General features: G+C 39.1%; 2 protein-coding genes across 3 annotated transcripts in view; one reads left to right on the top strand and one right to left on the bottom strand.

Moving 5' to 3' along the window:
* LOC308620455 (olfactory receptor 10A4-like) overlaps positions 1-18,163 on the top strand; it is a 124,126-nt gene that overhangs the window by 41,885 nt on the left and 64,078 nt on the right. The window lies entirely within an intron of this gene.
* Positions 3,518-18,163, bottom strand: part of LOC308619582 (interferon-induced very large GTPase 1-like) — a 31,812-nt gene continuing 17,166 nt past the window's right edge. The window contains exons 3-4 of the mRNA XM_081238525.1: positions 4,439-12,775; positions 3,518-4,214 (exon numbers count right to left, since the gene is read on the bottom strand). Coding sequence (XP_081094651.1) covers positions 5,475-12,773 — 7,299 coding nt within the window. The 5' untranslated portion in view covers positions 12,774-12,775 and the 3' untranslated portion in view covers positions 3,518-4,214; positions 4,439-5,474. The remainder of the gene's footprint in view (positions 4,215-4,438; positions 12,776-18,163) is intronic.

The following is an 18,163-nucleotide window of genomic DNA, read 5'->3' as shown; positions in this document are numbered from 1 at the left end:
GTAGATCAGAATGGTAACAGGAGCTGCATCACATCACATCACATCATATCACATCACATCACATCATATCACATCACATCACATCATATCACATCACATCACATCGGGCCTTGACGACTCTGTGATGACTGACTTTCACACTGAATGAAAACTGGAGATTTTGAACAAAGGATTAAAATGATCTAGCTTACATTAAAAAAAGCTTTCTGACTGCTATGTTGGATGTTGTTATGGTAATCTGTTAGGAGGCTATTGAGCCTCAGTGCCTGCAGTGGAATGGTGGTAAATGGCTAGATTTTAGATATATTTTGACAGTAGATTTAACAGGATTTATCAATGAATGGTTGGGTGAGAAGAATTATGGATGATTTAGAGTATTTTTTGGCCCAGGGGATTGAAACAATGGATTAACTTTTAACTAAGAAGAGGAAGCCTATAGATAAGAGCAGGGTTTCAGTGAGGGGATATTAGAATCTGGTTTTGGGCATGTTAAGCTTGAGATGTCTTTGAGACATCCAAGTGGAGATGGTGAGTAGGCATGTATTCGACATTTAGTGAGAGGTGTGGTGAGACAAATGTATTAGGAGTCATCAGTGTATAGGTGGTATCTAATGCAGTGAGGACTGGTGACCCCTTAAGAGAGAGAGAGAGTCTAGATATAGAAGGAAGACCCAAGATTGAGCCCTTGGGGGTATATTAGCATTGAGAGACTGATAGAAGTGGAAGAAGCAGTAAAGAAGAGTGACATAGGAGGAGAGAAGCAAGAGTGCAGTGTTCTCAAATCCAAGTAAAAGAAGTGTCTCAGGGAGATGAGAGGGACAAAATGATGCTGATAGGTCATGTATATGACTGTGAATAAAAAATTGGATTTAGCAAAGTGGAGGCCATTGGTGACCTTTACTTAGTTGATGTCAGCTGCACTATCCCTGTTTGAAATATCAGCATCATCTTTGATTTCTCTCTTTTCCTTTGAACTGTCTCCACTTCCAACTCCAGTATTTAGTAAGCTTGTCCTCAGTTGTACTTAAGAGCCATGACTCATCACCTACATTGGGGTAAATACCATTCTGCATGCTGAGCATATGGAGATGAACAAGACATGAACTCTTTTTCAGGAGTTTACAGCTGAGAATGTGGTACAGGCATAAACACATTTCATTGTAATGGAAATGATAATAATTTTAATAACTATAGTAATTTCTTCTTTTGACATGACTTGTTGCTTTGCTGCTGCTGCTGCTACTAGTACTACTACTACTGCTACCTCCACCTACTATTACTGGAACATATATGCTGTGCCAGGTATATCTCAAGAAATCCTTACACTTCTATGAGGTGGCACCATTTTATGGATGAAAATGAAGCAGAGACAGGTTGAGAAAGTCATTCAAGGTCACACAGCTACTAAATGGTGGAAGTCCTATTCAAAACTGAACAGTCTAATTTTCGAGTTTGTGTTTGTTAACTAGAATTGAAAGATGACATTTTCTACCTCTCAAAATTTGCATACCTACTAATTTATTCCCTCACCTTAAGTTACATTCCCCCTCTTGCTTACCCTTATTCTTTTTTTACTGGGATAGCTTTTCTAATAAATCAGTTGTATGTGAATCCATGTCTCGGACCTTTTGAAGAACCTAAGACATATTATCTTCTATACTGTTAAAGAATTGTGACAATGACTTGTCTAAGTCTTTGACTGATGGATTAGTTTTTGAAAGAGGTATAACTACAGATAAAGTACTGTGGGACATCAATATATCGAGATGCATTTTGAGCCATAAGTTATAACCACATTTATTGAGAACTTACTATATTCTCAATTGTGATTTCCCAAGGGGTCCTGGTTGAATATTCCTGCCGATGAACCTCAGATGAGACTATCTCAACCCATCAATGTGTTCCTAATAAAATGTTACTCAAATGCAAAGGAATAAGGAACTTAGGAGTGGCAGTATAACATAATAATAACTTACACTTATAAAGTACTCAGTGTTTGCTTCTGTCTTAAATGTTTTTTAAATAGGAATTCATTTATTCTTCCCAGTAGCAGAATGAGAAATGCACTCTTTTACAGACAGGGCACTTGAACAAAGAGAGGTTAAACTACCTGCCCAAGATGTCACAGTTACTACTATTGCAAAGATATCAGTACAGTCATTATCATGTTACTATTATTGGTAGTGCTCACACTTTCCTTCACTGTTTTGTCTATTTATGTGTCACAGCACTACTAGAAAGGGCTAAATGGCTTTTTTAGACCTTACTGAAGGGTTAGACTGATTAAAGAGAATGATTAAAGATAATTACAAATTTGAAGGAAGGGGAAAAATTAAAAGTTTTATGTTTCATATGTCTTTTTCCATAGTCTAAGGGAAAAGCATCCCAACCCTTAAGGGGGCCAATTTTTAGGCACACCTCATCTTAGTCAGCTTGGGCTGCCGTAACAAAACACTACAGACCAGGTGTCTTAGACAATGGAAATTTATTTCTTCCAGTTCTAGAGCATCTAAGATCAAGATGCTGGCTGATTTGGTTCCTGATGAGAGCTCTCTTCCTGGGTTGCTATATTACACATATTGCAATGTACTCATATGATCTTTTCTTGATTCATGCTCCTGGGGAGGGAGAGAGATATCTCTGATGTCTTTTCTTATAAGGACGTTAATCTCATCATGAGGACCCTTCCCTCATGAACTCATCTCACCCTAATTATCTCCCAAGGCCCCCTCTAAAATCACACTGGGGATTAAGGCTTCAACATATGAATTTATGGATGACAGAAATATTTTGTCCATAACACACCTTATTCAATTGGCCTTCCCGTATTTATATCCTCTCTCAGAGAGAGAGAGAGAGAAACCTAAGTGAAAATCTTTTTAGTGCAAATTTCCAGCTTCATTTAAGCAACTCACCTCTTATTCATGTTATTTGATCTTGTCTTAGAATCCAACACCCTCCTAGCCCCATCCCTGCAGGCCTTGTCCTCTCTTGCTTAACTTACTCTGGAAATCCCCAAAGTCTATTGATGTGGTGACCCCCAATTCCTGTGTTTCCATGATCCCCACTTTCAGTGACTCTGAGAGACCTGTTCCACTGACCATGTGAACCATACCTCTATTGACCTTACAACTCTGGCCATCTCTAATCTGTGACCTACACTGGGCCCATCAGCTCCCATTTTTGATGACCATATGATTCTCATCCCTACTAACTCCATTCACCCTACTCCACTGTTCCTAAGATCTCCCTCAATGACCTCAACCCATTGACCCTTTAATCCTTACCCTACGTTGATGGCACTTTACTCTCCACTACTATCACAAAAAACCACATTTACACATAGCCATCTTCTCTCATTCCCAACTTATGTCTAGCCATTTTGGGTTCTTGACACAGCCTCTGAATTTCATTTAATAATCACTCTACTTAAATGCCTGAGGAATTTATCAAAAAATTAATTTTTTTATGCACAACAATTTGGCGTGAAAAATCAAAGTTAATATATGATATATAATACTTTTTAGTTAAAAGTTTTAATGGACTCATTAAACAAATATGAAAGGCATTCAGTGAATGTTAACATTGTACAGTTATCAAGGATGCAGCTATGTCAGAAACAGGTGCTATATTATGCATGGGTTCTGTTTTTATCACTATTTCAACTTTATCCTATTAGTTCCAACTCTCAGTGAGGCTATTTTTTTAGAGAACAAAAGGGAAACCCTACTGTCCAAGAACATGTGTTTTCCATATAATTTTTCTGTTCCAGGATTTCTTCTGGAAACATGGTCATTTGACCTGAAACTGAGAGTATGCTTGAAGCCTTGGGGCACAAAGATAGCAGAGTGAACACTCCTGTCTCCCAGCTCTGAAGATCCAAGTCCTTTGACTGCTCTTTGTACTGTCTGTTTTCACTGGCTATGGAGGGGTAGACAGTGTACCCTGAAATGGAAGCCAATGGATGCCCTTATGTCAGGCATGAATAATCGTTTTTCTTTGCATCAGGATTCCTTCAGATCATCAGCTTTGAGAACCTAGCAAAAGTCATTGCTTTAGAAGGTAAAAGTTTGCAGAAGGGAGATTTCCTTCCCCTCTCAGATCCTTGGTTGGCTTCAGCATGTTCTTCATTTTTATTTCTGATCATGACCCTATGGCTCAAATACTGTGAAAAGTCACAAGCATGCCTGATTTGGAGATAAGCATTTTCTTACCTTTTTTTTTTTTTTTTTTCTTTTTGCGGTATGCGGGCCTCTCACTGCTGTGGCCTCTCCCGTTGCGGAGCACAGGCTCCGGACGCGCAGGCCCAGCGGCCATGGCTCACGGGCCCAGCCACTCCGCGGCACATGGGATCCTCCCAGACCGGGGCACGAACCCGTATCCCCCGCATCGGCAGGCGGACTCTCAACCACTGCGCCACCAGGGAGGCCCTTCTTACCTTTTAATACATAAAAAGCATCTCTTATTGAAATATCACCACACAAAACTATATATTTTTTGATATTTTAGTCTTGAAGGAATAGTTTTTTTTAATCATTAATGATTAAATGATCATGGCTTAATCAAATTTGACGTTGTCCACAGCCTTGATTAAAATGGCCCTTTTTACCTGGTCATAAATCTTGTTCCATTAACCAGTCCTTTTCAGACTTGTACATAGCTCTAGGCTTTGAATACCTAAGCTCCTGTGAATTTTTTCTTTTCGTTTTTTAAAAAACATGCACAGGCAAGTGCCAAGGCACCAGGGAAGAAAAGGATGATGGTTAAATAAGAAAAAGTTATTTAACTTCTATTTTCCATATTTGTTGAATAGTGTTTCCAGAATTGATGCAGGCTCTGTCCTGGTCAAGTTTCTGTTTTTGTTTTTGTTTTTCATTTCCTATAACAGGATATCCCTAAAAAGCACTATATTTGGGAATTGGGAATCATGAATTTTCCATGAGTGGTTTTGCATTCAAGCATCAATAACTCTTCCTCACAAATTTCTGAGGGTAAAAAAAATACAGTTAGAACTGGAAAGAATTTGTAGATTCCAGTCAAGAACTGTATATTGGTTAAACTATGTAGTTATTCTATAGAATTTGTGGCAGTCTGCAATGATTTTAACTTCCCTCTATGAAAATGACTTTCTTGTGACTTTAAATAACATTATATATTTAAAAATAAAAAATAACATTCAGAATAATAGTTTAAAATATGAAGTAGGTATTTTAAATGGATTTTATTTGATTTTATCATGTACTCATATATTTTAGTAATCTGTTTTTAAAGCAAAAGGAATTGAGGCAAAGAAAAATGAAGTTCTTTCTCAGCAAGTCTTCAACTCTTGCTGTTAACTGATTTAGTTTTAGATGTTTCAATTGAAAAAATTGATATAAGGGAGGTTTTCCTTATGAGTGGGTGATATTTTAGGCTTCCTCAGGTAATGTGCCTCCTTTGTTCAGATACTGGGGCTGTTTTGTGGTCATTGAGTATTAATTTTTTTTCAAGTCATTAAGCACATCCTGTTTCTTAATTTTGTCCCATGCATCAGGAATTTTACCTTTATCTATAAATCTTTTGAGATATTTTTCTTGTAGCTTTAATCTGAAGTGACAGACAAACCATTTCCAGTATGGCTGGGTGGATGTGTCTGGGGTGATACTCCACCTGGCATATTCCCCTCCTGCCTGTCGATAGTTCTTATATGGGACTTTCCTGCCATCTCCCAAAACCAAAAAACAATCACTTGTTACCAAACTGGTACAGCAATCAATGACAAAATGGTCTGTTGTGTACCACCATCCTCCACTGACAGCCTGTGGACGATGGAAGGGAACACTGTGGTCTCCATCATGCATAGGGATTGTGTTTGTACAAATTGCTTTACAGCAGGGACACTGTTTCCAGCAGCCACAGAGATGTTCAGTGAGCATTTTCAGGATTTCAGGAACGATTTCTTCTACAAGCATATACAAATCATTCTGTTCTACTCTCTTCATTTCAGGATCCAAAGCTGTACTCATGGCTTCTTTGAGAAAGTCAATATCTTTTATCTCCTGGTGTTCAATGCTTATCAAGTCTTTTCGTGGAAAGATCAAGTTACTCCCCAGGTGATCACAGAACAAATCCAACCACCCAGACACAGTGCTGCTTTTATCTTTAGCTACTGCTGTGGATGCCTGAATAGCTGAGAGGATGGCATTCTTGATTTCATCTGAACTTATTTTTAAAAATGTCTTCATTTTTTCACTTCCTTTGTCAGAACAATATCTTTTAATGTGGTTTTCAATGTAATTCTTAAAAAATGATTCTGGATTATGAAGGTACTGCCAATAATTATCAAAATTTTCCTCTTCTGCCAGGGAGATGAGAATGTGTTTCTCCAGGTTAGCCCTGTTTCCATTGAATGCCGGGCAGGTGGCTTGCAGGTCCCCAGCAATTTTGCGGGCCATGTTTTTCTTTATGGTGTTGAAGACAGCAGTGGTGAGTTTGTGCCACAGAAAATCAACAAATGTTTTAATTGAGGTTGCTCCCTGACAAGAGATCTTAAAACTCATGAAGAAATCATCTTTCTTGCTTTCCAGATAGTTTACAGGATCATTTACTCTCTTGAATACCTTGTGCATATCATGAAATTTCATTGATGCTCTTTGGAATAAACACAAGGATAAGTCTATTTCATATTTTCTTGTAAATGTGTATCTTTCCTTAGTGGGTGCAGATTTCACCTCCTCATCTATTATTCTCAGGATTTCATAGAAATAACTTGGATGGTAATCATGCTTTTGCCTACAAATGTTGTTAATAGTTTCATTAACTTTTGAAACAATGCGGTTAGTAGTCATATTTATGGACTCTTTATCCGGGGCCTCTAATGTCATTGTAACTAAGTTCAAATATTTCTTGTTCATTTTGATATGTTTGTCATATTTGATTTCAAAGTTTTCTCCAGAATTTTTCTTCAGTATGCTTGCCATGTCTTTCTCCTTTTTGAAATAATCCAAAAGGATGTTTTCAGAATCCACTTCAATTTTAGGCTCTGCGATTGGAGAGTGAGTTGAGGACAAATCATAGACCCATTTTTTCCAAAGTGTGTTGAATTTCTCATGTAGCTCTTCCTCACTCAGTTGGGTGCCCTTTACAGTTAAAGCCAACTCTCGGCTTTTTTCCAATAATTCCTTTTCATAACCTGATTTTTTGTTATGCAGTTTTTCTTGATTCTTTTTAAAACGAAGAAGTTCTTTGGCTTTTCTTTGGCTGTCTAAAATGAATGCCTCTTTAAGGATTATTAGCTTATTTTCAAAATTTCCTTTCCACTGTACCAGCACTTCACTATCTGGGTCTTCATTAAAATATTTTTCAAGTTCTTGCTTGATGGCTTCATATTTCTCTGTAACTGGAGCCTCAAGTGTGTGTGCTTCGAGTGTCTGGATTTTTTCATTCTGAATCTGGTTGATCAGCTGGTCCTGTATGCTCAGCATATGACTCCTCAACTCCCATGTCCAGTAGTTATACATGGTTTCCAGTTTGCTCATGGCCATGACCTCTCGGGTATTCCTGAAACTGAAAATAAAGTTTTCATTCAATAGGGCTCTCCACAAATCTTGAACTCGGAATTTTACATCTGATATCTTCATGATGCTTCCCCTAGATTCCTGTTGGGCAGTCACAAGAATTCTGCTTTTCAGTTCTTGGACATTGTAGCTATAACGAGGATTGGGAGGGGCCATTGGGGGATTGCCATCCCAGAGGTGAGCAAAGTAGTAGACGTGGGTATTAACATCAAACTTAATGACATCACGAAAGCGGGTTACATCTGAGCACTGCTCTTCTTCAGCTGCTGTTGCTGCCATTTCGTCCAGTCTCTGCTCTAGCCGCCTTCGTCCTTCCATAGTTTGGTCTTTAGCTGTAACTTCTCCCACATTCTGATGAACAAAGAGGCAACTAGGAGAGATTTTTACTTTTTTCATCCTCAGAAAAGCTTGGACAACTATTTGTAGAATATCTTGCATTTCTGATGGATTTTCTCCAAAAATATTGATCAGAGTCAAGTTTCCAAGTCCTATGACAAAGGTTGCCAACTCATTGTCACGATTCTGGGACTTGTTGCTGAGTTCTGGGGCCCGAAGTCCTTCTGTGTCCACAACAAGCACAAAGTCAAAGCCAAGTTCCTTTGCGAATGTCTCCTCCACCTTCAGAAGCTGCATGTAGGCCCCCCGGGTACACCTCCCAGCACTAACAGTGAACTGCAGCCCAAAAAGTGCATTCAGCAGGGTGGACTTCCCTGAGCTCTGCAGGCCAAGGACAGAGAGAACAAAGAGCCGTTTGTTTCCAAGTTTCTCAGAGACTTTGTCAAAAACAGCTGCCACCCACCTCAGGGGCACATAAGAAGCATCCCCATCCATCAGCTCAATGGGAAAACCAGATAGCATCAGATCTGCAGCAATGTGGGGAAGGGAGAGAAATAGGGTATCTTTCATGGATGAAGCTTCTTCCAGAGCTTCATAGATCTGGCCAACTTCTCTGAGAAGTTGTTCAATTCCCAAGGTGCAGTCACTAATCTGTCTGGAGATAACTTCTATCTCATTTTGCAAGCCTTTCAGAGAGTTGCTTTTTGGTGCCTCTTGCTTTTCTTTTTGGACCAGTGACCACAATGCCTTTTTCTTCTCATTTAGTTTTTCCAAGTGTCCTGCAGTCAAATTGTCTAAAAACACACTCAGCCATTGCAAGAAGTAGAGTTTGGTGTGAGTTTCTGAATGATTTTGGAGAATTTCAAGGACAGAATGCATTAAATCGTTGAGAGGAAAGGCTTTTCTCAACTGTTGACATCGTATCATTTGTTTATCTGTCTCAATCTCACTCTTGTGTTGTTCAATGCTTCGATTCCCTTTTTCTCTCAGATGATAGAGTTCTTTGTCCTTTTTACACCAAAGTTGCCACAGTTTTCCCTGAAGGGGTAGTAAATTTTCCTTCATCTGAGGTATTTCCATTTCTCCCAGTAGGGCCATTAGAATCTCTGCCTTTTCTTTGGCTTCCTTGCATTCTCTCTGGTCTTCATCAATAAGCAGTCCTTGCTTGCGAGCAATTTGGGCACAGTTCTCCAAGCTGAGTGCAGTGTCAGAAAGCTCTAACAAACGTCTGATTGTAGTTGTGAGCTCCTCTATTAATTCCGCCTCATTTCTGTTCCTGATCCCAATTCTCACTCTTGGGCCAGAGTTATTTGCCATGGTTTTTTCTTTATCATCAAGCAAACAGATTAAAGTTTTTGATTTTTGACACAGGTCACGGACAATTTTTCGGGTTTCTTTATTGTCATCAGAAGTTGACATGAGGACCACAATGAGAGAAGAGACCTCCTGCAGAAAGGCAAGTTGCTTCTCATGTTCCTTTGCATCTCCATGAAGATTGATGAAGGTCAGGCAGTTGTCAAACGTGTCCTGATCTTCACCCCCAGGACAGAACCAGGCAACTTCCACCACACCTCCCATCAAGAGACAGTCTTTGCTGCTCCCTTTGCAATGTCTGTGAAAAAAGACATCATGTTTCCTTTTACTGAGAAGACAGTTCATGATCTGAGATTTGGAGGCAGAGAAGCCGTTTCCAACTCTAATAAAAGACACAATGGGGGTAGAGACACGGCACATCTGCTGATCTTTGTAATTGTCCTTCTCCTCTTTTATTGATTTCCCTGCTTGCTGCCAGCTCCTCCTAACTTGACTGAGAGACCAGAGAGAGAATTCAATTTGAGCATTGCAAGGATTAGGTATGAGAAGGGGGAGGGCAAACTGACAAATGGAAAGTTTGGCCAAAAGGTATTGTCTGGCAAAATCATCTGCACAGTGAAGAATTGCCATCTGTATATCCATAGGGTGAATGTAGGGCCTGGCATTAGTGGCTGCTGAAGGATTAGTGGTGCTATTACTGTCTTCAAACAGATCTTCATATGGATCAAAAGCCTCCTTTTCTTGATTTGAGGTGCTTGGATAGACTTCCTTCTCTGTGTATTCATCATCCTTGATGATCAGGTATCTCAGCCCATAATCCAGCATCAGTAGCTTCTGTAGGAAGTAGAAGGGAAGCTCTCTTTCAGAGCAGGGCTGGGTGTTGTACACAGGATTCTTGTAGATCATATGGAAGTTAGCTCTGCTCATCGTTTTTGGGTAGTAATGTTCTAGGCCTAGACGCTGGAGTATTTCTAGGAAGGCTCTATTTTCTATGACCTCCTGTTTATTACTTTCATTATCATGTGGTTCATGGGGCTGTTTCTTTCCGTGGAAAAGACTTTGCAGTTGTTTTTTCACATCCTCCATTTGCAATGAAGAGACGGTGGCCTCATAATCCCCATCAATGAGCAATCTCAAGTCTTTTTCTAGGTTTTCCCAATCATGATCTGCCCCAAGTTTGGTGAGGACATGTACAACTTCTTTAGACAAAGATTGTCCCATGTGATGTCTTACTAATGCCAAACGTTCTGTTTTCTCCTCTGGAGAAGCAACTTTGATGCCAAGTGTAGCTGTCAGACCTGTGAGCACCAGGAATGCCTGAGCCTTGTAGTTGCAAATATTTTTGAGCTCTTGGTATTTATCTAGGGCAGTTTGCATTTTATCCAGTAGGAAGTCTAACTCATCACACCCAAGGAGATACTGAAATCTGTTGTTTACCACATGATATCCTGCACCAGCTGCAATCAAAAGTAGCAAGATGTGTGTGTCTGGCTGCTCTGTTTCTTGGAGGTATCTCAAGAAGCAGCCAAGAGACAAGCTGACCTCGTAAGTCACCTTGCTTTGAGCTTCCTCCACTGATTCTGTGGATTCAGACTTGGCCTTTACTTCCATAAGGTCATTCTGGTTTTTTTTAAAGATTTCAATTAATTCGGAAAATTGAGTGATATTGACATTCTCTTCCTCTGGTTCTGACTGAAATATCCACTGCATGATGGAATGAGCCTGAGGAAAGTTTGTCACTTTGTAGATGTGAGGATCCAAAAGGATGCACAACTGAGATTTAATAAATTTAGTTTCATAAATGGAATACTTTTTGCAGAAGTTGACAGTGTCTACCAGAAAATTCTGCAGACCCCTATCTGTGAGGCATATATTAGTCCAAATGTTATAACTTTTTATTTTTTCACTCAATCTTTGCATGAAATTTATCAGCTTTTTAAGCTGCTCTTCAGGATCAGATACCCCCCAGGATTTCACATCCTCTAGGAAAAGCCTAGCCTCCTTCTCAACACTCAGTAATTCTTCTCCCTCCTGGATCTGGGCAGTAAGACCAGTCAGAGCAGTGTAGCTGTCTTTCAGGCAGTTAGCTACCTGAAGAGGATCCTTAAAATTGCTTCGGTGGCTGGTGAGGATGATGTCCCAAACGGGCACCAGCTGAATTCCCCGGTCAATGACACACCAGGTTTGATTATTGGCAACTAGGCCAGCTTTCCACTGTGAAAGGCCATTTGCTTCTGGTGGGCCACCTGTCTGGGCCACAGATAATTGGACTTTGGTTTGGAGATTTTGGAAGGTTGTTCTCTGAGAGGCTGTTTTTGAATGAGAGTCTGACACATCCACACCTGCAGCAACATTCACTCCGAAGCCACTGTAGCTGCCCCTTATGTAAATATCCAGGGCCTCTGCAGCTTGCTGTTTCACTTCTGCCAGCTGCTCACTTTGGAAGCCCTCTGAAATGGCTTTCCACCAGTAGATTCCTCCCAGGTGCAGAGGGCCCTGGTTAGCATGAGAGCCAAACCTGTGGAAGAAGTCTTCAGTCCTGCGCCTCAGCAAGGGAAGTTTGTCTGGGTCTTCTGGCTGACCTGAAAGGTCTTCAATGCATTTCAATTCCTGTAGAGCAGCCTTGGAGAGCTGGAGCTGGTCAGTGGGAAAGTGGCAGGAGGCCAGTGGGATGTAGCTGAACTTGGTTGAGCAGAAGTAAGAGTGCTTAGAATGTGACTGTTGGGTTTCCTTGGATTCTGAATCTTTGCTCTGATTCATAGCAGCTTCCAGGCTAAATCCCCAACCTCCACCCTTTGCTGAGGCAGTTACACTGAAGCCCAGCTTCTCTACAGCCTGGGTGAACATGGATTCTTTTTGAGAAGATGTAAATTCCTTTGTTTCCATCCGTGTACTCTGCTCAGGGCCACAGAGTGAGAACTCCTTGGGGACACCGAGTAGCTCCTCCTTCTTCTCTATCAGGCTCCTTTGATTACTGGTTTTGTAAATTCCCTGAAGGGCTAGTCCTCCAGATGCGTGTCGCACCAGCTCTCTATCTGGAAGGTTCTTCCTGTGAGACAGTGTCCCCTCCATAAGTCTGAGTTGTTCCAGCATGTTTTCCATGACGTCTCTTAGGGACTTTTCAGGACGTGGCCAGAACTCTTCGGGGATCTCCATTGCCTGCATCAGCTCTGCTTCCTTTTTCCTCACTGCCTCTTCCTGTCGCTGCCTCCCTTCTGCCAGCATCTCTCTTAGCTCCTGCAGTGCCTGTTCTGCCTGCTTCTGCCTTTTCTTTATTGTTTCCACCTGAGACTCCTGTAACTCTGAAAGAGTATTTGAGTATGACAGGTTAAGCAGCTTCTCCAGGGCCCTTTTCTCCCAGGGATGTTGTGCCTGGGATTGCAGCTTCTGGAGTTCTTTTTCTTCTAGGTGTTGTAAGGCTTGGGTACAGGTCACACCCAGGTGTTCCTGCAGCTTGGGCAACCAGTACTCAACTGCCAATCCTGCTTCTCTCAACATCTCTTGGAGATCTTGTCCATTTTTGCCTCTGAGCAGGAGCTCGTTAGGGGTAGACTCTTCTGTGTCCATGGCTGTGGGACGAAAAGACACTCAGTTAGCCTTTGGCATGTTAATATACAGAACTCTGTGATTAATTTGCAGAAATCTGATGCTTTTCTATACACTAATAATGAACTATCACAAAAAGAAATTGAGGAAGCAGTCCCATTTATGATCACATTAAAAAGAATAAAAGGGCTTCCCTGGTGGCGCAGTGGTTGAGAGTCCGCCTGCCGGTGCAGGGGACACGGGTTCATGCCCTGGTCCAGGAAGATCCCACATGCTGTGGAGCAGCTAGGCCCGTGAGCCATGGCTGCTGAGCCTGCGTGTCCGGAGCCTGTGCTCCGCAATGAGAGAGGCCACAACAGTGAGAGGCCCGCGTACCACAAAAAAAAAAAAAAAAAGAATAAAATATCTGGGAATAAACTTAATCAAGAAGGTGAAAGACCTAATACTCTGAAAACTATAAATTCCAATGAAGGAATTTGGAAATGATACAAAGAAATGGAAAGATATCCTCTGTTCCTGGACTAGAAAAATTAATGTTGTTAAAATGTGCATACTACACAAAGCAATCTATAGATTTAATGCAATCACTATCAAAATACCCATGACACTTTTCACAAAAGTAGAACAAATAATCCTAAAATTTATTTGGAACCGCAGAAGACCAAATTGCCAAAGCGGTCTTGAGAAAAAAAGAAAGCTGGAGGTATCACATTCCCTGATTCAGACTATACTACAAAGCTACAGTAAGCAAAACAGCATGGTACTGGCCTAAAAACAGACACATAGATCAGTGGAACAGAATAGAGAGCCCAGAAGTATATCTACACACTTATGGTCAGTTAATCTACAACAAAAGAGGTAAGAACACAATGGAGAAAAGACAGTTTCTTCAATAAGTGGTGCTGGGAAAACTGGACAGCTACATTAAAAGAATGAGATTAGCAAAAAATGGGCAGAAGACCTAGAAAGACATTTCCCTGAAGAGATGGCCAACAAGCATGTGAAAAGATGCTCAACATTGCTAATTGTTAGAGAAATGCAAATCAAAACCACAGTGAGGTATCACCTCACACCAGTCATAATGGTTATCATCAAATAATCTACAAATAATAAATGCTGGAGAGGGTGCGGAGAAAAGGGAACACTTGTATACTATTGCTGAGAATATAAGTTGGTTCAGCCACTATAGAAAAGATTGTGGAGGTTCCTCAAAAATTAAAAATAGGACCACAATATTGTCTAGCATCCACTTCTGGATATATATCCAAAGGAAGTGAAGACAGGGAATTGAAGAGATATATGCACTTCCATGTTTATTGCAGCATTATTCTCAATAGCCAAGCTATGGAAACAGCCTAAATGTCAGTCCATGGCTTAACAGATAAAGATTTACTACACACACACACACAACGGAATATTTATATTCAGTCATGAGAAAGAAGAAAATCCTGCCGTGTGTGTGACAACACAGATGGACCTTGAGCGTATTATGCTAAGTGAGATAAGTCAGAGAAAGACAAATCCTGTATAACATCACTTATATGTAGAATCTAAAAAGCCAAACTAGTAAAAACCAGAGAGTAGGATGCTGGTTACAAGGGGTTGGAAGGTGTAGGAATTAGGGAGATGTTGTTTAAGGGTACAAATGTGCAACCAGTAGATAAATAAGTCCTAGACATCTAATGTTCAGATAGTGATTATAAGCAACACACTGTGTTATAAACTTCAAATTTACCAAGAGACTATATCTTAGTTGTTCCCACCACAATAAAGAAATGATCATGTGATGTGTTAGAGGTGTTAGCTAATTCTATGTTGGTAATATTACAATATATAAATGTATCAAATCAGCATGGTGTATACCTTAGACTTATGCAATGTTATATGTTAATTATATCTCAGTAAATAAATAAAATATACTTCTTACCTGGTTTATACTTGTCACTCACTTCTTACTCTTCATCTGACACTAGTTAATAATATCTTTGTATTATGAATAACTTTTATATTATGAACTGTATATGGATTATGAAGATCTCTTTTCTACTGATGCCATCTTAATGTGTGTATGTAGGACCAAATGTTCTAGTATTCAGTGTTCCCTCAGTGTTATGTTTTTCCCCCCAATGCCTTTGGACATATCTTTGGGCAGCAGATGAGATGAGATTTTACATGTCGCAACTTCACACATTATTCAGGTTTCCCCTCTTTTTGGAATTCCTGTCCTACTGAATGTCACTATCGTACTTCCAGGTCAATGGGTGTCCTACTCATCCTTCTTCCTGCTGACATGAATGCAGTTCACCATGTCCTTTCAATTTATCCATTTAAATCTCTCTTCAATCTCAATTCTTTTTAATCCCCTACCAGCTCTCCAAAAGATTTTGCCTTCACCTTGTCTTTATTGGATTTCTATAATTGTCATCTCATCTTACACTCATTCTTATTTTGTGCTTTCCATCTTCCCCAATGTCACTAAAATTTGAATCTAGATTTATGGCAGACTCAGAAACTCAGAACAACTTTTTCAACTGAAGGTATCTCAAATATCTAGATAAATTTTTAAGACAAATTCTTTGGAGCCTCAAGGAATTTACTGGATAGTGAAGTAATATCTGATGGAAGAGGTAAATAAATTTTAAGCAACTGAAATATTTCCACTACAAATTAAAGCCAACATTTAAGACCTTGGCATACACCAAGGAGGGCAAATAAATTCACAATCAGACATATCATAGTGGAACTGCAGAAAATAAAACAGTAAAAACAAAGCATTTAGAGAAAAACAGATTTTATCTTCAAATAACTAATAATTAGAGAGAGGGCTGACTTCTCAGCAGCATTGATGGAAGCCAGAAGCCAGTGGAATGGCATTTTAAATGTATTGAAAGAAAATAGTTGACAAACTCGGATTCTATACAGAGTTAGATATCCTTAAAGAGTTACAGTGGAAGAAAGACATGATTGAAAAGAACATATTGACAGAGTCTGCTACTTGGAAATGCACATCGAATGAACTACTAAGGCATGTTTTTTCAGGAGAAGGAAAATATCACCAACAGGTCCTTGCAGTATTTGAGAGGAGGGTCAAAGATTCTATTGATTTTGGTGCCATTTGTTAAGTAGAATATATGTTGCAATTTCTAATATAATGTCAAACAGAAGAGTAACTGTCAAACTAACAGAGAAAAAATGAAATAACAAAAACACTTGATCATACAGCTTATCAAAATTTGTGGGCTACAGTGAAAGCAGTGCTTAGAGGGAAATTTACATTGAATGCATATATATGAAAAAATTATCTGAAATCAATAATCTAAGTTTCCACCTTAGGAAATGAAGAGAAAATTAAATTTAAATAAGCAAGAGAAAAGAAATAATGAAAACTAAAGCAGAAACCAATAAAATTGAAAACAGGAAATCAATAGAGAAAATTAATAAGACCATAATTTGATTCTATGAAAATACCAACAAAAGTGATAATTCAGACTATGAAAAGAAAGAGGGAAGGCACAAATTACTAATACCAGAAATAAAATAGGGGTTATGAATATGAATCCTATAGACATTAAGAGGATGAAGAAAAGAGTACTATGAACAACTGTTTGCTCTCAAATTTGATAACCTAGATGAAATGCACTAGTTCCTTGGAAGACAACAAGCTATCATAGCTTACATGAAAGGAAATAGGTAATCTGAATAGGCCCGTGTGTATTAAAAAAATTGAATCAATAATTAACAACCCATCCAAAACAGAAAGCATCAGTCCCAGTGGGATTCACTGGTGAATTCTACCAAACATTTAAGGAAGAAATTGTACCAAATATGTACAATCTCTTTCAGAGGACAGAAGCAGAGGGAGTGCTTCCTAATTTAATTCATGAGGTCAGCATCACCCTGATACCAAAATCAGTCAAGGACATTACAAGAAAGAGAACTATAAACCTATATCTCTCATGAAAAAAAAAGTAACAAATTAAATCTAATAATGTGTAAAAGAATAATCCACCACAACCAAGTGGGATTTATCTCAGGTATGCAAAACTGATTCAACATTCAGAATCAATTAATGTAATACACCACAACAGACTAAGAAGAAATATCACATGATCATATCAATATATGGAGAAAAACTATTTGACAAAATCCAACACCCATTCATTATAAAAACTTTCAGCAAACTAGGAATAGAGGGGAACTTCTTGAACTTGATAAAAAGACAGTAACAAAAACCCTACTGTTAACATCACACTTAGTGGTAAGAACCTAGAAGCTTTCCTCTTAAAATGGAATTGGTAAAGGAATCCCGTTTCATCACTCCTATCACACATCCTGTTGGAAGAGTTAGCTAATAAGAAAAGGAAATAAAAATATACAGATTGGGAAAAAATAAATAACACTGTATTTGTTTGTAGATGACATGATCGTCTATGTAAAAAATGTCAAAAAATCAACAACAGAAGAATCTCCTGGAACTGGTAAATGAATATAGCAAGGTTGCAGAATGCAAGGGTTAACTTACAAAAATTATTGGTTTTTTTGTATGCTAACAATAAACAATTGGAATTTGAGATTAAATACACAATACCATTTGAATTAGCACCCTCTAAAAAGAAATACTTAGGTATAAACCTAATAAAATATGTTCAAGATCTATATAAGGAAAACCACAAAACCCTGATGAAAGAAATCAAAGAATATCTGCATAAATGGAGAGAGATTTTGTGTTTAATATTAAGACCAATTCTTCCCAACTTAATCTATAGAGACAATGCAATCCCAGCCAAAACCCAGCAAGTTATTGTGTGGATATCAACAACTTGATTCCGAAGTTTACAAGGAAAGCAAAAGACCCAGAATAGCCAACAAAATATTGGGGGAAGAACAAAGTCAGAATACTGACACTCCCAGATTTCAAGACTTACTATGAAGCTGTGAAGGTGCTTTGTGACCACCTAGAGGGGTGGGATAGGGAGGGTGGGAGGGAGACGCAAGAGGGAGGAGATTTGGGGATATATGTATATGTATAGCTGACTCACTTCGTTATAAAGCAGAAGATAACACACCATTGTAAAGCTATTATACTCCAATAAAGATTAAAAAAATAAAAGTATGGTACTGGCAAAAGAAGAGACAAATAGAATTGATGAATGGGCTAGAAGATCCAGGAATAGACCCACACAAATATAGTCAACTGATCTTGAGAAAGGAGTCAAGGTAATCCAATGGAAGAAAGGATAGTCTTAACAAAGGGTGCTGGAATAACTGGACATCTACATGCAAAAAAATGAATCTAGGTACAGACCTTGCACTCCTCTCAAAATTAACTCAAAATGGATCGTATTACCTAAATGTAAAATGCAAAACTATGAAACTCCTAGAAGGTAACATAGGAGAAAATGTAGGTGACC

This window comes from Mesoplodon bidens (genome assembly GCF_964165515.1).
Source record: "Mesoplodon bidens genome assembly, chromosome: 7".
Taxonomy (NCBI): domain Eukaryota; kingdom Metazoa; phylum Chordata; class Mammalia; order Artiodactyla; family Ziphiidae; genus Mesoplodon; species Mesoplodon bidens.
This window is presented reverse-complemented; position numbering and strand designations above follow the sequence as displayed.